This window comes from Pomacea canaliculata, linkage group LG6 (genome assembly GCF_003073045.1).
Source record: "Pomacea canaliculata isolate SZHN2017 linkage group LG6, ASM307304v1, whole genome shotgun sequence".
Lineage (NCBI taxonomy): Eukaryota > Metazoa > Mollusca > Gastropoda > Architaenioglossa > Ampullariidae > Pomacea > Pomacea canaliculata.
In genome coordinates, this window is record NC_037595.1 from 21,762,496 (window position 1) to 21,783,300 (window position 20,805).

Consider the following 20,805-nt stretch of genomic DNA (forward strand, 5'->3'; position numbering starts at 1 on the left):
GTAGGGGATGGGGATCTTTGATGGGTCTGGGTATGGGAGGTGTGTATGTAGGGAGGCGTTTTATTTCCATCTTCCTCTCTGCTGGGGAAACAGATATGTTTAGGTAGGTGACTTTAGGGTTTGTTTCTTGTTTTGTTGCAAATTTAGTTAGCTTATCAGCCTCTTCACTTCCCTTGATTCCTGTATGGTACAAAATGTCAGGTGTAATTCTATTGCTCGTTAAGTTTAAGCGATCAGGATGTTAGCGAAAGAGTACCGATAGTGGTCACTCACCGGTTTGTTCTGTTTGAAATTTGAGGGCCTTCTGTTTGTGTCCTAATATTACATTACCTATGATTTTGATGGTTAGTTAATTGATTAAGTTAATTAAACAAAGTACGATGTTTACATCACTTATTGCGATCGTATTTTCGGTTGCCGTTGTAAATTTAAACACTGAATGCTGAACATAGAGAAATGTATTTAAGACCACGTGCCTTTCAAAGTTTGTGTAAGTAAGTCAATTTTTATCTTTTCGGTATAAAGAAAGATAATATCAGATACATATTACCATTCACAAACATCTACCATGTCATAATATTTTCACTGACTATGACAGTCTGTTGGAGTGTGAGTATGTGCTTTATAAATTTTGCATTTATTATGATTAATATAAAATACTTTATGGGCATGGTGTGTGTGTGTGTGTGTGTGTTTTTATTCATTTTGCATCTACTTAGTGTCGAGGTCATGTCAGGCAGGTAGCAGAAGCTCTGGGGTCACACTGTTTTTCTGTGCCTGGACCATCACTGGTTCATGATCCACCCATGACCAGCAGTGTTTATGATCTCAGTCTCTCTCGTCTACCAAAGCCCGTGTGTGACCTTTGCCCTCTCACTTTTGCAGTAGGATGTTGCATTGGAAACTTTGAATGACACATTAAAGCTCATTTGTTAGTTTAATGTGTTAGTGTAGGACTGTGAAATAGAGCTATGAAGGAAAGCAAATAACTTTACCTGTCACTAAAGGATATTCTTTTATATATAACCCTTTATAACTAATTCAGGGAGTCTAAGACGACAGATATTTACTCCATGAGATTAGACTAACACTTGTTTGATGGAATACAGGGAGAAATAGCTGTGATTTAGCAAAATTTGGAGAGTGTTAACAATTAAAAGTACTGTAGGATAATAGCCGAGAGTGTTGTCCTTGCTGTGTGCAGTGATGCCTCCTATTGTATCGGTGTAGTTGAGTTTAGCAGTCGGCGGATATTCTGGCATCAAGCTACTTTAGTTCTTTTTTTTTTTCTCGGTTTCCAACATTCACATGCTGCTAATTGAACTACATCAGTATCAATGATGTGTTTTGGAGGCCAATCATTATTTTTTAGGACACATTAGTTTTGAACCAATGCCAAGCTTTTGTGTAGATAACCACGCGCCTGAAATAAACCATTGTTATCAGTAGACGGACTCGGCTATGGTCACAAAGTATCAGTTATTGAGAGAAGTAAAGTGTTTTAGAAAGAAATATTGAGGTAGAATCAGTTGAATATGTTATATCTTTTTTTCTTGACAAATTTCAGATCAGTTTACTTAATTGTGGGTCAGAAACTTGTTCTCTCGGCAGTCCTGTGTACAGCAGTGAGTCGACTGCGGATGTAGATATTTGTAGATGTTGTCACATGATGTTATCAAAACAGGTAGTGCTACCTTTTAAAAGCTACCTGTCAAAACATGACCCTACTGTTTCTAAGCTGAGGACTTGTGTGTTCACTGCAATTTGAGAGGCAAACATTATACTCGCTTTTTATTGTGTAATACTATCACACCTTTAGTAATTAAAATATTGATATCTACAAATATAAATAAAACCTGTATGTAGCAAAGAAGAGGTCAGATATTCTTTCACTCTTATTTACAGCTCATCTGAGTATCTCTACACAAAGACTGACACACTTTCGGCCACTGCTAAAAAACAAAAGAAAAACAAAATATGAAAGTCGAGTTTAAGGACAAGCAAATTGAACACATTTTTTTTTTATAAAACTTGCTTGAAGGAAAGTCTTAAAATGTACTGCACAATAATAATCATGGTAAACTCTTTTTTTCTAATGTGCTAATCATTATAATGAGTTAATTATTTCACTAGCGAAGTAGTATCTACACTGCCTGTATGGAAGCAATTCTAGTGTTCTCCATCATTGACTGCATCGAGTGGAAGGTCTGACATTCACGTTTTTGTGTTCAAGCCGCACTCACTCATATTTATGTTGTCTGTTGTATTGACAGACATGCTAATGTGGAAGGCTAACACCAATATATTAAATGCCAGAACACAATCAGTTATTTTCAGTTTCATAGCAACAAGACCAGTCGTTACATGTGAGCTACAGTGATGAGTCTTATGATGTGGTCTGTTGTAAAGAAATAAAAACCACCTGTACCTTTGTGTGATAGGTGACTGACAAGATGATGTCGAGCAACTCATCTTTTATCGTCCGGGGTGAGAGAAGAACGTGTGTGCACAGTGTGACAGGGGAGATGTCTGCTTGACCAGTGTCACCACAATAATAAACACACTCAACACTGTCGTGTGTTTCACGCGCTATACTCTCACGACAGTTGATGGTTGCGACTAAGGGGAAGCGTACACAAGTGTACAGAGTGGGGACAGGCCCGTGTTCCCCCCCCCCCCCACCCCGAGATCGAAGGCATAAGGTATGTGAGGGACCCTAGCTAGATGCATTGTCTGCTTGCTCTTTTTGAAGTTACAGAATTAAAAAAAAACAGAAAACAAAAACCACACACACAAACTACTGCATAACTACTTAAAGGGAAGCAAGTCCTACGTGAGATGTTCGCATTCTGAGTTGTCTCCCATGGTAGCAATGCGTGCAAAGTTACTTTAAAAGATGTATTAGAAACTGGCTGTTTAACAAAGAAGCGAGCGTTTACCACAACTTCACTGGCTTTCTACACTACACCTGTTCACAGAAGCAATAAGCACATTTTATTCGACTACAGCAAACGATTTAATGGTATTTTGTGTGTGTTGAGTTAAAAGACTTGGAAACCACAGCGCTGTCTGCTCGACTTCTTGGAACTTAATAACAACTGGACATCAGTGAGTACAACAACTGTACAGCGCTTTGTATTATTAGCAGCTTGACAACTAATCATCTCGCCGGCATGTCCGACTGTAAAGATATGGGTTTAAGTGATTGGGGTTATGTCGGCATTGCCATTAGAGCGGACTCGATGGCGGAAGTCGTGAAAGATAGCTTGGCATAATTTTTCTACATATTTTATGTGAATATGTCTTTCTTTAACCACTGGGCCATGAGTCAGACCGAGACAATCATTTCTGGTAATATGACCTTAAAGGATAAAACTTGTAGTACCCCGCAAAATAGAAAAAATTCACAGAGTTAAAAGAAGGAAAAATTCCACTGACCCAGTTCTATGCCCGTTTCATAGGTTCGGGCCAGGGTACACCAGACCCTTCTGTATCCTTTTCTCATCAAGATATTATATATAAATATACTGTATTGTGGGAGTGTGAAATTATTTCAACGCATATAAACTACAAAATGCTCGACCCCCCTGTGCACAATGGACCCTACCCAAGCCTCTCTCCCTCTTCTATTCAATGCACCCAACCGACCTATGACCTACTACCGTTACTTCTACGTTCTGACCAACGACTGACAGTATGATTTGAAAGCAAAGGTCTCTAACACTTCCTAGCCTCTTGCTTCACTGTATCGTAGGGACGACTGTAAACCAGCGTGTGTCTCAGCTGTGAAACTCTCCTCCGAACATTCAGCGGACTGTCCGTGTAACCTGGAGAATAACACATGGTGTGTTCGCAGAAGTGGTCGAGACTGTCATGGCCGCCCCTGCCTGAGGAGAAGCCGCCTCGATTATCCGGTGAGTAAAACATTCTGATAATTGACTCAACAAGACGTTTTCATTCTACCTAAAGGCACATACAAGGCCTAACCTAAATGCAACAAATTAACACACACAGACAGAACATTCAATAATAAAAAAAAAAAGAAGGAAGTAAAACATTCAGATGTCCACAAAGATGTTCTCACTTTATAAAGACATAAAAGAACTAAAACTTTAGTAGCTTTATGTTATAATAATGTATTGTCATAAAAAAAGTAATAAGTAAAAAATATTTTAAATCTTACAACCTAAAAATTTTGTTCTGTACTAAGTTATTATCAATACATATATACAGTTAAAAATATAAATTTATCAATATTTATATAGTATCAGAATATTTCAGAGGTATACATTAATTTAGTGGACTATTTACATTTAAATATTACAATTCAGTATTCACTGTTAATTGAAATATGAATGAAGAAATGTCGGTTTCAGGTGATACATTGTACTTGCCTATTCACATACTGCCATTACAAAATCCACTTTCTGTTGTTTAATGAATCTGCAGTTGGTTTCTTTATGAAATCTTATCTTGTCATGTGAATATGACATGCATTAACACCAAAATAATGACAATTTTTTTAATGGAAAGCAATATTTCCTGATAAGTCAAGAAAAGTAATCATAGAGTAGTAATATATCCAACTTTGTTTGAAAAAGAAGACTCTGTGGTATTTTAGCTTTAACCTATGCAACTGTATATTTAAGTACTGTTTAAGAAAATATCAAGAGTAGGTAAAAGATTTAAGATGTAATTAATATATTGTTACATTGTAATATTGCAGGTTTTTGATAGAGCCAGAGGGTCTGAGTCTCAGAAAAGGAGCTGAGGACGTGTGCAGTTTCACTCAAATAGTACTTTAACAATTCAAAAAAAAAAAATGAATGTAATGTTAGAACAGGAAGCTATGTCTGCCATAAACAATCAAGTCCACGTCTCATGTATGCACAGCATAAAGACTGAACCGATGTCTGTAGCTGATCTACAAGACCTAAATGATAAAGTAATGCTTAAGACAGAAACCACATTTTGTTCTGATACAAATATGACATATAGCTCATCAGCGAGCTCATCAATGAACTGTGTACAGCTTAAAAACCTTTTTGGTCCAACTTACATAAAACCTGAGTTTGCTAAGAATATTCCTCAATCAAACTGGAAACATGAGGATGATGTAAAACTGGAGCTTAACTCTCAGGATACCATTGGTTGTATTAAAACTGAGCAAGTTCCTGGTGAAGAACTTTGTCCCTTAAAAGCCGAGTATACTGCACACATTGAGCAGTCAGACTGCAGTCATGAGAATGCTGTGAAGATGGAGTGCCACTGTCAAGATGTCACCTGTTCAATTAAGACTGAGCAGGATTTTGTGCAGTGTGCAAAGACAGAAGAGCAGCTTGTATCTAAGCAAAGAAGAACAAGATCATACTCACATGGTGAAGACTGAGACAGGATGCCTGGTCAGCATGCAATGTGGCAGACATAACATTGGTGGGAATTGTCAAGAAATGATGTTGGATGCATAACTCCTGAGGTGACAGATATTGTGAGAGAAAATCAACAGCATCAGACACTTGCGACTGTTACTGAAGTCACCATTGATTCCGCAACAGGAAGCAGAAGTGATGCCGAGCCTTATCAGTGCCAAGTGTGTTTAAGTTCTTTCAGTTTTTCAACCCTTCTCATGAAGCACATGAAAATGCACTCTGATTTTGAAGCTTACAATTGTACTCCATGTAGCGTTGTGTTAGAAAGAATAGATACTTTAAAACAGCACAAGGAAACTAACAGTAATAAAAGATCTGACCATTGTGATGAGAGGACCTACCAGTTACTGTAGTCATGTAGCTTTCAAAAGATTAAGTTCTCTAAAAAAACACATGGTGACTCACAGTAATTTGAAACCTTACCAGTGTACTTTATGTCATGTAGCTTTCAAAAGATTAGGTAACCTAAAAATGCACATGGTGACTCACAGTGATGAGAAACCTCACCAGTGTTCTGTGTGTCATGTAGCCTTCAAAACACTAAGTGAACTGAAACAGCACAAAGTGATTCACAGTGACGTGAAACCTTTCGAGTGCAGTGTATGTAGGAAAATGTTCAAGCGGTCTTATGAGGTAAAGAAACATATGGTGACCCACAGTGATGAGAGACCCTACCAGTGTTCTGTCTGTCGTTTAGCCTTCAAAACACCTGGTACCCTACGAAAGCACAAAATGAAATCACATTGAGTGAGACCTCACCAGTGTTCTTTCTGTCATGTAGCCTTCAAAACACCTCTTGGCCTAAAAAGCATATGATGGTGAATCACATGAGGTGAGACCTCACCAGTGAAGTATATGTAATAATCCTTATAAGGGGTTAAGTGATTTAAAAGAACACATAGTGACCCACAGTGGTGAGTTACCTCACCAGTGTTCTTTCTGTTATGTAGCCTTCAAAACACCTCTTGGCCTAAAAAAGCACATGGTGAATCACAGTGAGGAGAGACCTCACCAATGTACTGTATGTCCTTTAGCTTTCAAAAGATTATCTTACCTAAAACAGCACATGGTGAATCACAGTGATTTGAAACCATACCAGTGCAGCGTATTTAAGAAATTTTGAAGTGCTTGTCCGAGTTAAAAAAGCTCATGCTTAGCCACTGTGATGTTACCTCATCAGTGCCATCAGTGTAGAGCTAGTTCCAAGCAGAGGGCAGTATTAAACACAGCATGATAATTAACAGGGATGGGAAATCTCATTAATGCAGTGTATGTGAACAACCACATGGTATGCTGTCGAGGAGAGACCGTATGAGTAATGTAGGTAAAGCTTTTTCTTTAGAATGTTCCATGCCCATTTAAACAGTGCAGTGTTATATAAGGTAGTCTTTTAATGACACATACTGACATTAAGACATACTCTCTCATGCATGAAGTGTGTAGAGGTACTATTTGCTTTATTTCCGTTAAGATGATCAAATAATTTGAACGAGCCCTTTAAATCCCCTTTTTCCCAAATGCAGTTTGTTTCTTTGGACATTTTGTCAGTGCCCTTATTTTTCTATTTGTATTAATCTATGATCTCTGAGAGGTGATTTGTCTACCAGAGAAATAGCTTGTCTTTTGAAAGAACATGTACAGATATTGATGAGTATCTTTGTGTTCAGTGTGTAAAACTGTGCTTTAGCTCCCAACCCAAAGATGTCATTTCCTTTTGAAAACCATGAAAATCCAAGATAGACTGCACAGTACTTTAGTTAGTTTGTTGTATGCTACGTTATCTCTGATAATTGCAAATAACTGAACAATGAGTTTACTTGTTTGAATTGTTGTCTTGATGGATTCTTGTTGATGTTAATAACAAAAAGGATAAATGAATAAACTGAATATCCAGTGTGAATTCTACTTCTTGTTTGATTAAGACATCAAGATTCTATGCATGATACTGAGACAGATGAGTGGGCGTTTTTTTAAATGTTTTCGCCCGTTTGAGGGAATACACTTGTAAAGCAAACATAAGTTCTTACACAATTAACAACTAAATAAGTGGCTTTTTATGATTTTCTTTTTACATTGAATTCTGAGGCATCTTGGGTGAGTTATAGGAAAATGATTAGAGAAGTTACATAGAGACGAAACCATTTGTGGTATGTCTGTTTTACAGTAGGAGTAGAATGCGTGTTTGAAGAAACGTTTGCGAGAAGAAAGAGAAAGAAGGTGAGAGAAGAAAGTGTGTGCACAGTGTGACAGGGGAGATGCCTGCTTGTCCAGTGTCACCACAATAATAAACACACTCAACACTGTCGTGTGTTTCACGCGCTATACTCTCACGACAGTTGATGGTTGCGACTAAGGGGAAGCGTACACAAGTGTACAGGGTCGGGTCAGGCCCGTGTTTTGCCCACGCGAGTTCGAAGGCATAGGGTATGTGAGGGACCCTAGCCAGATGCATTGTCTGCCTACCCCACTAAGCACGGCCCTTCGTGATGTACACACCTGTTTAACTTTCTCTTTCTGAATGCCCTTGTCCCTTTCCGCTCCTCTTATTTCTCCCATCCCGAATATTATCAGATCTACTTTGTTGCCATGAAAAGTCCTATCGAGAAGACGTATCTCTAACCTGTTCTATAAGGCTGCTCTTTTTGAAGTTACAGAATTAAAAAAAAGAAACACACACACACACTAAAACAGCAACCAACTCAGCTGAGTCAAGTTTGGGGTTAATTCGGCGATAAATTTAAGTTCGCTAGAGCTACTGAAAGGGAAGCAAGTCCTACGTGAGATGTTCGCATTCTGAGTGGCCTCCCATGGTAGACCTGTGTGCAAAGTTACTTTAAAGGATGTACATGTACATGTATTAGAAACTGGCTGTTTAACAAAGAAGCGAGCGTTTGCCACAACTTCACTGGCTTTATACACTACACCTGTTCACAGAAGCAATAAGCACATTTTATTCGACTGTAGCAAACGATTTAATGGTATTTTGTTTGTGTTGAGTTAAAAGACTTGGGAACCACAGCGCGCTGTCTGCTCGACTTCTTGGAACTTAATAACAACTGGATATCAGTGAGTACAACAACTGTACAGCGCTTTGTATTATTAGCAGCTTGACAACTAGTCATCTCACCGGCATGTCCGACTGTAAAGATATTGGTTTAAGTGATTGGGGTTATGTCGGCATTGCCATTAGAGCGGACTCGATGCCGGAAGTCGTGAAAGATAGCTTGGCATAATTTTTCTACATATTTTATACATGTCATTCTTTACCCAGTGGGACATGAGTCAGACTGAGGTAATCATTTTTGGTAATATGACCTTAAAGGATAAAACTTGTAGTACCCCGCAAAATAGAAAAAATTCACAGAGTTAAACGAAGGAAAAATTCCACTGACCAAGTTCTGTGCCCCCTTCATTGGCTCCGGCCAGGGTACACCAGACCTTCTGTATCTTTTTCTCGTCAGGATATTATTTATAAATATACTGTATTGTAGGAGAGTGAAATTATTTAGACACATATACGTATACATCTCTGTATATATTGTTAGTATGAGCTCTGTCTGGAATTGCTCTTGTTAGCAGCACTCAACTCTATGCCAAACTACAAAATGCTCCACTCCCCTGTGCATAATGGACCCTACCCAAGCCTCTCTCCCCTCTGTTTAATGCACCCATCCGATCTATGACCTCTTACCGTTACTTCTACGTTCTGACCAACGACTGACATTATGATTTAAACAACATAGGGTCTCTAACACTTCCTAGCCTCTTGCTTCACTGTATCGTAGGGACGATTGTAAGCCAACTTGTGTCTCAGCTGTGAAACTCTCCGCCGAACATTCAGCGGACTGTCCGTGTAACCTGGAGAATAACACATGGTGTGTTCGCAGAAGTGGTCGAGCGTGACATGGCCGCCCCTGCCTGAAGGAAGCCGCCTCGATTATCCGGTGAGTAAAACATTCTGATAAAAATATTTAGGCCTTGTCTCAACAAGACGTTTTCATTTTACTTAAACGCACATACAAGGCCTAACCTAAATGCAACAAATTAACACACACACAGAGCATTCAATAAAAAAAAAAAAAAGAAGTAAAACATGCAGGTGTCCACAAAGATGATCTCACTTTACAAAGACTTAAAAAAACCCAAAACGTTAGAAGCAGTATGTTATAATAATTAATTGTCATAAAAAAGTAATTAGTAAAAAATATTTTAAATCTTACAACCTAAAAGTTGTGTTCTGTACTAAGTTATTATAAATATATATATACAGTTAAAAATATAAATTTATCAATATTTCTATAGTATCAGAATGTTTAAGATGTATACATTAATTTAGTGGACTATTTACATTTAAAAACTACTATTCAGTATCCACTGTTAATTGAAATATGAATGAAGAAATGTCGTTTTCAGTAATACATTGTACTTGCCTATTCACATACTGCCATTACAAAATTCACTTTCTGTTGGTTTAATGAATCTGCAGTTGGTTCCTTTATGAAATCTTATCTTATCATGTGAATGTCACTGTCATGCATGAACACCAAAAGAATGACAATTTTTTAAATGGAAAGCAATATTTCCTGATAAGTCATGAAAAGTAATCATGGAGTATTAATAATGTTTTCAGTATCCAAGTGTTTTTGAAAAAAAAGTCTGTGTAGTATTTTGACTTTAACATATGACACTGTTTATTTAAGAACTCTATAAAAAAAAAAATCAAGAAAAGGTAAAAGGTGTAAGACGTAATTAATATATTGTTACATTGTAATATTGCAGGTTTTTGCTAAAGCTCCAGGGGCTGAGTCTCAGAAGATTAAGTAGCTGAGAACGCGCTGTTTCTCTCAGTACTTGAACAATTCAAAAAGAAAAATTGAATGTAATGTTAGAAGAGGAAGCTATGTCTGCCATAAACAATCCAGTCCAGGTCTCATGTATACACAGCATAAAGACTGAACCGAGGTCTGTAGCTGATCTACAAGACCTAAATGATAAAGTAATGCTTAAGACAGAAACCACATTTTGTTCTGATACAAATATGACATATAGCTCATCAATGAACTGTGTACAGCTTAAAAACATTTCTGGTCCAACTTACATAAAACCTGAGTTTGCTAAGAATATTCCTCAATCAAACTGGAAACATGAGGATGATGTAAAACTGGAGCTAAGCTCTCAAGATACCATTGGTTGTATTAAAACTGAGCAAGTTCCTGGTGAAGAACTTTGTCCCATAAAAGCCGAGTATACTGCACACATTGAGCAGTCAGACTGCAGTCATAAGAATGCTGTGAAGGTGGAGTGCCACTGTCAAGATGTCACCTGTTCAATTAAGACTGAGCAGGATTTTGTGCAGTGTGCAAAGACAGAAGAGCAGCTTGTATCTAAGCAAGAAGAGCAAGATCATGCTCACATGGTGAAGACTGAGACAGGTTGGCCTGGTCATCATGCATTGTGGCAGAATAACATTGATGGGAATTGTCAAGAAATGAGTGTTGGTAGATGCATAACTCCTGAGGTGACAGATGTTGTGAGAGAAAATCAACATCAGACACATGCGACTGTTACTGAAGTCACCATTGATTCCGCAACAGGAAGCAGAAGTGATGCCGAGCCTTATCAGTGCCAAGTGTGTTTAAGTTCTTTCAGTTTTTCAACCCTTCTCATGAAGCACATGAAAATGCACTCTGATTTTGAAGCTTACAATTGTACTCCATGTAGCGTTGTTTTAGAAAGAATAGATGCTTTAAAACAGCACAAGGAAACTAACAGAAATAAAAGATCTGACCACTGTGATGAGAGACCTCACCAGTGTACTGTATGTCATGTAGCTTTCAAAAGATTAAGTTCTCTAAAAAAACACATGGTGACTCACAGTAATTTGAAACCATACCAGTGTACTTTATGTCATGAAGCTTTCAAAAGATCAGGTGACCTAAAAATACACATGGTGAGTCACAGTGATGTGAGACCTCACCAGTGTTCTGTGTGTCATGTAGCCTTCAAAACACTTCGTGAACTGAAACAGCACAAAGTGATTCACAGTGACGTGAAACCTTTCGAGTGCAGTGTATGTCGGAAAATGTTCAAGCGGTCTTATGAGGTAAAGAAACATATGGTGACTCACAGTGATGAGAGACCTTACCAGTGTTCTGTCTGTCGTTTAGCCTTTAAAACACCTGGTACCCTACGAAAGCACAAAATGAATCACATTGAGGTGAGACCTCACCAGTGTTCTTTCTGTCATGTAGCCTTCAAAACACCTCTTGGCCTAAAAGAGCATATGATGGTGAATCACACTGAGGTGAGACCTCACCAGTGAAGTATATGTAATAATCTTATAAGGGTTAAGTGATTTAAAGAACACATAGTGACCCACAGTGGTGAGTTACCTCACCAGTGTTCTTTCTGTTATGTAGCCTTCAAAACACCTCTTGGCCTAAAAAACACATGGTGAATCACAGTGAGGAGAGACCTCACCAGTGTACTGTATGTCCTTTAGCTTTCAAAAGATTATCTTACCTGAAACACACATGGTGAATCACAGTGATTTGAAACCATACCAGTGCAGCGTATTTAAGAAATTTTGAAGTGCTTGTCCGAGTTAAAAAGCTCATGCTTAGCCACTGTGATGTTTACCTCATCAGTGCCATCAGTGTAGAGCTAGTTCCAAGCAGAGGGCAGATTAAACACAGCATGATAATTAACAGGGATGGGAAATCTCATTAATGCAGTGTATGTGAACAACCACATGGTTATGCTGTCGAGGAGAGACCGTATGAGTAAATGTATGTAAAGCTTTTTCTTTAAAATGTTCCATGCCCATTTAAACAGTGCAGTGTTATATAAGGTAGTCTTTTAATGACACATACTGACATTAAGACATACTCTCTCATGCATGAAGTGTGTAGAGGTACTATTTGCTTTATTTCCATTGAGGATGAAATAATTTGAAAGAGCCCTTTAAATCACCTTTTTCCCAAATGCAGTTTGTTTCTTTGGACATTTTGTCAGTGCCCTTATTTTTCTATTCTTTGTATTAATCTATGATCTCTGAGAGGTGATTTGTCTACCAGAGAGATAGCTTGTCTTTTCAAAGAACATGATCATGATGATGATGATGTCGATTTGTAATGCGCAGGTATCCATTCCGAAGAATGCTCATTGCGCATTGAAATGTACAGATATTGATGAGTATCTTTGTGTTCAGTGTGTAAAACTGTGCTTTAGCTCCCAACCCAAAGATGTCATTTCCTTTTGAAAACCATGAAAATCCAAGATAGACTGCACAGTACTTTAGTTAGTTTGTTGTATGCTACGTTATGTCTGATAATTGCAAATAACTGAACAATGAGTTTACTTGTTTGAATTGTTGTCTTGATGGATTCTTGTTGATGTTAATAACAAAAAGGATAAATGAATAAACTGAATATCCAGTGTGAATTCTACTTCTTGTTTAATTAAGATTCTATGCATGATACTGAGACAGATGAGTGGGCGTTTTTTTAAATGTTTTCGCCCGTTTGAGGGAATACACTTGTTAAGCAAACATAAGTTCTTACACAATTAACAACTAAATAAATGGCTTTTTATGATTTTTTTTTTCACTGAATTCTGAGGCATCTTGGGTGAGTTGTAGGAAAATGATTAGAGAAGTTACATAGAGACGAAACCACTTGTAGTATGTCTGTTTTACAGTAGGAGTAGAATGCGTGTTTGAAGAAACGTTTGCGAGAAGAAAGAGAAAGGTGAGAGAAGAAAGTGTGTTCACAGTGTGACGGGGGAGATGCCTGCTTGTCCAGTGTCACCACAATAATAAACACACTCAACACTGTCGTGTGTTTCACGCGCTATACTCTCACGACAGTTGATGGTTGCGACTAAGGGAAAGCGTACACAAGTGTACAGGTTGGGGACAGGCCCGTGTTTTGCCCCCGCGAGGTCGAAGGCATAGGGTAAGGTGACCAGACGTCCCGCATTAGGCGGGACAGTCCCGCTTTTGACCTCGTGTCCCGCTTTTGGGCTTTCTGGCAAGTCCATCCAATGTCCCAGTTGTCTTTAAAAATCACTTTTTTCGGCGTTCTTTGACGGTGACGACACCATCATCGGCACGTGTCCCGCTTTCGCCCCCGAAACGTCTGGTCACCTTACATAGGGTATGTGAGGGACCCTAGCCAGATGCATTGTCTGCCTACCCCACTAAGCACGGCCCTTCGTGATGTACACACCTGTTCAACTTTTTCTTTCTGAATGCCCTTGTCCCTTTCCGCTCCTCTTATTCTCCCATCCGAATATTATCAGATCTGCTTTGTTGCCATGAAAAGTGCTATCGAGAAGACGTATCTCTCGCCTGTTCTATAAGGCTGCTCTTTTTGAAGTTACAGAATTAAAAAAAAAAAACCCACACACAAACTGCTGCATAACTACTGAAAGGGAAGCAAGTCCTACGTGAGATCTTCGCATTCTGAGTTGTCTCCCATGGTAGCGCTGTGTGCGAAGTTTTAAAAGATGTATTAGAAACTGGCTGTTTAACAAAGAAGCGAGCGTTTACCACAACTTCACTGGCTTTATACACTACACCTGTTCACAGAAGCAATAAGCACATTTTATTCGACTACAGCAAACGATTTAATGGTATTTTGTGTGTGTTGAGTTAAAAGAGTTGGAAACCACAGCGCTGTCTGCTCGACTTCTTGGAACTTAATAACAACTGGACATCAGTGAGTACAACTGTACAGCGCTTTGTATTATTAGCAGCTTGAAAACTAATCATCTCACCGGCATGTCCGACTGTAAAGATATGGGTTTAAGTGATTGGGGTTATGTCGGCATTGCCATTAGAGCGGACTCGATGCCGGAAGTCGTGAAAGATAGCTTGCATAATTTTTCTACATATTTTATACATGTCATTCTTTACCCAGTGGGACATGAGTCAGACTGAGGTAAATCATTTTTGGTAATATGACCTTAAAGGATAAACTTGTAGTACCCCGCAAAATAGAAAAAATTCACAGAGTTAAAAGAAGGAAAAATTCCACTGACCAAGTTTTGTGCCCCCTTCGTAGGTTCGTGCCAGGGTACACCAGACCTTCTGTATCTTTTTCTCGTCAGGATATTATTTATAAATATACTGTATTGTGGGAGAGTGAAATTATTTAGACACATATACGTATACATCTCTGTATATATTGTTAGTATGAGCTCTGTCTGGAATTGCCCTTGTTAGCAGCACTCAACTCTATGCCAAACTACAAAATGCTCGACTCCCCTGTGCACAATGGACCCTACCCAAGCCTCTCTCCCCTCTGTTTAATGCACCCAACCGACCTATGACCTACTACCGTTACTTCTACGTTCTGACCAACGACTGACATTATGATCTGAAAGCAAATGGTCTCTAACAGTTCCTAGCCTCTTGCTTCACTGTATCGTAGGGACGACTGTAAGCCAACGTGTGTCTCAGTTGTGAAACTCTCCGCCGAACATTCAGCGGACTGTCCGTGTAGCCTGGAGAATAACACATGGTGTGTTCGCAGAAGTGGTCGAGCGTGACATGGCCGCCCCTGCCTGAGGAGAAGCCGCCTCGATTATCCGGTGAGTAAAACATTCTGATAATGCATTTAGGCCTTGACTCAACAAGACCTTTTCATTCTACCTAAAGGCACATACAAGGCCTAACCTAAATGCAACAAATGAACACACACACACAGAGCATTCAATAAAAAAAAAAAGAAAAAAGAAGTAAAACATGCAGATGTCCACAAAGATGATCTCACTTTACAAGGACTTAAAAAACCCCAAAACGTTATAAGCAGTATGTTATAATAATGAATTGTCATAAAAAAGTAATTAGTTAAAAATATTTTAAATCTTACAACCTAAAAGTTGTGTTCTGTACTAAGTTATTATAAATATATATAGACAGTTAAAAATATAAATTTATCAATATTTCTATTGTATCAGAATGTTTAAGATGTATACATTAATCATGTGGACTATTTACATTTAAAAACTACTATTCAGTATCCACTGTTAATTGAAATATGAATGAAGAAATGTCGTTTTCAGTAATATATTGTTCTTGCCTATTCACATACTGCCATTACAAAATCCACTTTCTGTTGGTTTAATGAATCTGCAGTTGGTTCCTTTATGAAATCTTATCTTATCATGTGAATGTAACTGTCATGCATGAACACCAAAAGAATGACAATTTTTTAAATGGAAAGCAATATTTCCTGATAAGTCATGAAAAGTAATCATGGAGTATTAATAATGTTTTCAGTATCCAAGTGTTTTTGAAAAAAAAGTCTGTGTAGTATTTTGACTTTAACATATGCAACTGTTTATTTAAGAACTCTATAAAAAAAAAAATAAAGAAAAGGTAAAAGGTGTAAGACGTAATTAATATATTGTTACATTGTAATATTGCAGGTTTTTGCTAAAGCTCCAGGGGCTGAGTCTCAAAAGATTAAGTAGCTGAGAACGCGCTGTTTCTCTCAGTACTTGAACAATTCAAAAAGAAAAATTGAATGTAATATTAGAAGAGGTAGCTATGTCTGCCATAAACAATCCAGTCCAGGTCTCATGTATACACAGCATAAAGACTGAACCGAGGTTTGTAGCTGATCTACAAGACCTAAATGATAAAGTAATGCTTAAGACAGAAAGCACATTTTGTTTTGATACAAATATGACATATAGCTCATCAATGAACTGTGTACAGCTTAAAAACATTTCTGGTCCAACTTACATAAAACCTGAGCTTGCTAAGAACATTCCTAAATCAAACTGGAAACATGAGGATGATGTAAAACTGGAGCTAAGCTCTCAAGATACCATTGGTTGTATTAAAACTGAGCAAGTTCCTGGTGAAGAACTTTGTCCCATAAAAGCCGAGTTACTGCACACATGAGCAGTCAGACTGCAGTCATGAGAATGCTGTGAACGTGGCCCTGTGCCACTGTCAAGATGTCAACTGTTCAATTAAGACTGAGCAGGATTTTTGATGCAGTGTGCAAGACAGAAGAAGCAGCTTGTATCTAGCAAGAAGAGCAAGATCATACTCACATGGTGAAGACTGAGACAGTTTGGCCTGGTCAGCATGCAATGTGGCAGAATAACATTGATGGGAATTGTCAAGAAATGAGTGTTGCTATATGCAGAACTCCTGAGGTGACAGATATTATGAGAGAAAATCAACAACATCAGACACATGCGACTGTTACTGAAGTCAGCATTGATTCCGCAACAGGTAGCAGAAGTGATGCCGAGCCTTATCAGTGCAAAGTGTGTTTATGTTGTTTCAGTTTTTCAACCCTGCTCATGAAGCATATGGAAATGCACTCTGATTTTGAAGCTTACAATTGTACTCCATGTAGCGTTGTGTTAGAAAGAATAGATACTTTAAAACAGCACAAGGAAGCTAACAGTAATAAGAGATCTGACCACTGTGATGAGAGATATCACCAGTGTACTGTATGTCATGTAGCTTTCAAAAGATTAGGTCCTCTAAAACAGCACATGGTGACTCACAGTAATTTGAAACCTTACCAGTGTACTTTATGTCATGTAGCTTTCAAAAGATTAGGTAACCTAAAACGGCACATGGTGACCCACAGTGATGAGAAACCTCACCAGTGTTCTATGTGTCATGTAGCCTTCAAAACACCTCTTGGTCTAAAACGGCATAATGTGATTCACAGTGACGTGAGACCTTTCGAGTGCAGTGTATGTAGGAAAATGTTCAAGCGGCCTTATGAGGTAAAGAAACATATGGTGACACACAGTGATGAGAGACCCTACCAGTGTTCTGTCTGTCGTTTAGCCTTCAAAACACCTCTATGCCTGAAACAGCACAAAGTTGACTCACAGTGATAAGAGACCTTACCATTGTTCGGTCTGTGTTTTAGCCTTCAAAACACCTGCTGGCCTAAAACAGCACAAAGTGACTCACAGTAAGGTGAGACCTCACCAGTGAAGTATATGTAATAATGCTTGTAAGTGGATAAGTGATTTAAAAGAACACATAGTGACCCACGGTGGTGAGTTACTTCACCAGTGTTCTTTCTGTCATGTAGCCTTCAAAACACCTTTTGGTCTAAAACGGCATAATGTGACTCACAGTGAGGAGACACCTCACCAGTGTACTGTACGTCCTTTAGCTTTCAAAAGATTATCTTACCTGAAACAGCACATGGTGAATCACAGTGATTTGAAACCTTACCAGTGCAGCGTATTTAAGAAATTTTGTAGGTGGTTGTCCGAGTTAAAAAAGCACATGCTTAGCCACAGTGATGTTACCTCATCAGTGCCATCAGTGTAGAGCTAGTTCTAAGCAGAGGGCAGTATTAAACACAGCATGATAATTAACAGGGATGGGAAATCTCATTAATGCAGTGTATGTAAACAACCACATGGTATGCTGTCGAGGAGAGACCGTATGAGTAATGTATGTAAAGCTTTTTTTTTTTTTAATGTTCCATGCCCATTTAAACAGTGCAGTGTTATATAAGGAAGTCTGTTAATGACACATACTGACATTAAGACATACTCTCTTATGATAAAGTGTGTAGAGTGCTATTTGCCTTATTTCCGTAAGAGGATCAAATAATTTGAAAGAGCCATTTAAATCACCTTTTTCCCAGTGCAGTTCGTTTCTTTGGACATTTTGTCAGTTCCTTATTTTTCTATTCTTTGTATTAATCTATTATCTCTGAGAGGTGATTTGTCTACCAGAGAAATAGCTTGTCTTTTGAAAGAACATGTACAGATATTGATGAGTATCTTTGTGTTCAGTGTGTAAAACTGTGCTTTAGCTCCCAACCCAAAGATGTCATTTCCTTTTGAAAACCATGAAAATCCAAGATAGACTGCACAGTACTTTAGTTAGTTTGTTGTATGCTAGGTTATCTCTGATAATTGCAAATAAATGAACAATGAGTTTACTTGCTTGAATTGTTGTCTGGATGGATTCTTGTTGATGTTAATAACAAAAAGGATAAAAGAATAAACTGAATATCCAGTGTGAATTCTACTTCTTGTTTGATTAAGACATCAAGATTCTATGCATGATACTGAGATAGATGAGTGGGCGTTTTTTTAAATGTTTTCGCCCGTTCGAGGGAATACACTTGTTAAGCAAACATAAGTTCTTACACAATTAACAACTAAATAAGTGGCTTTTTATGATTTTTTTTACACTGAATTCTGAGGCATCTTGGGTGAGTTGTAGGAAAACGATTAGAGAAGTTACATAGAGACAAAACCACTTGTAGTATGTCTGTTTTACAGTAGGAGTAGAATGCGTGTTTGAAGAAACGTTTGCGCGCGCGTGTGTGTGAGACTAGTTTTCTAAAAATATTTATCCTATGATAAAATGAACTGCTTCTCTCTGTTGGTGTGTGGCTTACTGTGTAAGTGAGACCAAATGCGACTATATTAAGCAGCGGGTCAAGAAAACTGATGAGAGGTTTTGTTCCCCTTAGGTAGCCCTCGGGTGCCAACAGTCGAATTCTTTTAACCTCTCAGTTGGTGGTAACTGTTATCCCCGGGTGATCCACGTCAGCTCTCCGCATTTGGAATGTCCATGACCAGATGTGCAGAATACTGAGGGGGACGTCACGTAGCATGGACATGACGGGCTGAGAGACAAGCTGTCATAGACACATGGAGGACACGTGACAGTCAGGACATGCACTTGTGGATCACTTGAGCAATTTACATATCGTCAACATATTTCACGAGAACATCCTGCTTGAGACCCTCCACAACCTTTACACTTCCATGTCCATGGGTGGAAGGCGATTAGCAGACGACACTTAGCAGACGACATCCACCTGACAGCACGCACCGACAGACAACTGCAAGACTTTACCAACAGACTGACGGACAGCTCAAACATACGTGGAATGGAGACCAGCAATGATGACATTTCCTGACAGTGATGTCAATATTTATCTAATCAACAGTACAAACTATGAAAAGTCACAGAAACATAAAATTAAAAAATAATAATAACCGACGACTTTACTCAAATAATACACAAGCGTACGGAAACACGTGTGCACAGACTATTAATAATATTTGTAGAAAGTAACATTACTTAGACATCGTCATCTCTTGACAATACGAAAACAAAAATTATGCAAAGGACGGCAATTACAAGTAAAGTAATTTTGTGGAGAGAAAGTATTTATTTTTTCGTCTTCAAGTTGTAAATGTTTAATTAATTTCGTTGGTATCAAAAAATGTAAACATATTCTTTCGAGTTCCGCGTAATTTACTTGAAATTGTCCATACTTCCCATAAAATATTTTCTCCGTGCTCAATCATGTATGTAGGAGGGATGAACGTTAAAATTAATTAAATGAGAAAAAATATTTCACGCATTCCTAAAGCTTATTACCATTTACTAAATAATCATTTATTTATAATATTCATCATCATCATAATCAGGGCCGTGCTTAGGGGCAGGCGGACGAGGCATCTGCCTAGGGCCCCGCGCTTCAAGGGGCCCCGCGCTTTTGATTGATATGTGACTTTAGATCCCAACTAAAACCGTGTGATCGTGGCGTGAGGGCCCCGCACATGCCCTTTGCCTCGGGCCCCGCGGGGGCTAAGAACGAGCCTGATCATAATTGTGAAGATGACTGATAACTATTATTATTAAAGTTTTATTTACAGTAAAAGCACATTTAAATGTTTACGAACACTCTAAAAGTAGCCAACAGATTGCAGACGAAATTCAAAATATATTGTGAATGAAAGTAAAATAGATGAGCGAGAAAATAAAGAATTTATTGACATACAAACTTCTATTTATTTCGTGCATGCTTTAGAATCTTTAAACAGATAAATTTAGGTTAATTTGTGAAGTAAGTTAATCGCTAGATTTTCTTTGTTCGGATTGTTTTGTTATTTTTGTTTGTTAGAAATGGAAGGTAAATATTTTCTTTATTTTATTCGCTACAAATAAAAGGAGAAATGTAGTGCCTACAGTTAACTAGTGTGTATATGATATTTCAGACATTGTCTTGTGACACACCTTGAGGATGATCAGTTGCAGTTCAGATCTCGTCTCGGCTACTCACAGTATCGAGGAGGGTGGTTTTTACTCTCTTTAGTTTCATCATTATTGTCCTCCTCAGGCAATGCTAAATGTCTCGAAGACCGATCGGTCTGAAATCAACTAAAGCAGACTTAAAACTCTCTTGTTACCAGTGCAATGAGAAGTGTTCAGCCATCAGTTCTCACGTGTTCTTGAGGCTTACTCTAAAGGTGCTAACGGCTTTTACAAGTTTACGAATTGACCCGCGTTTATAGCATTTATTATGATTGCACTAAACCCTTTTAACCGCCGATCTTATTTCACAAG

At 38.3% G+C, this 20,805-nt stretch overlaps 1 protein-coding gene across 4 annotated transcripts; it reads left to right on the plus strand.

Annotated features, from left to right (window-relative positions):
• Positions 1 to 2,725: 2,725 nt before the first annotated feature.
• LOC112566060 (zinc finger protein 26-like) lies at positions 2,726 to 11,760 on the plus strand. Of its 4 annotated transcripts, XM_025241991.1 has the most exons (3): positions 8,265 to 8,495; positions 9,215 to 9,373; positions 10,209 to 11,760. In XM_025241991.1, exon 3 carries the CDS (start codon positions 10,312 to 10,314, stop codon positions 11,749 to 11,751), a length of 1,440 nt encoding a protein of 479 aa, XP_025097776.1. In that variant the 5' UTR covers positions 8,265 to 8,495; positions 9,215 to 9,373; positions 10,209 to 10,311; the 3' UTR covers positions 11,752 to 11,760. The 4 variants fall into 4 exon arrangements, 3 of the variants coding, with proteins under 3 accessions (XP_025097777.1, XP_025097776.1, XP_025097775.1); XR_003099528.1 differs by lacking the exons at positions 8,265 to 8,495; positions 9,215 to 9,373; positions 10,209 to 11,760 and adding exons at positions 2,726 to 3,914; positions 4,727 to 5,347; XM_025241992.1 differs by lacking the exons at positions 8,265 to 8,495; positions 9,215 to 9,373 and adding an exon at positions 2,746 to 3,914.
• The last annotated feature ends 9,045 nt before the right edge of the window (positions 11,761 to 20,805 follow it).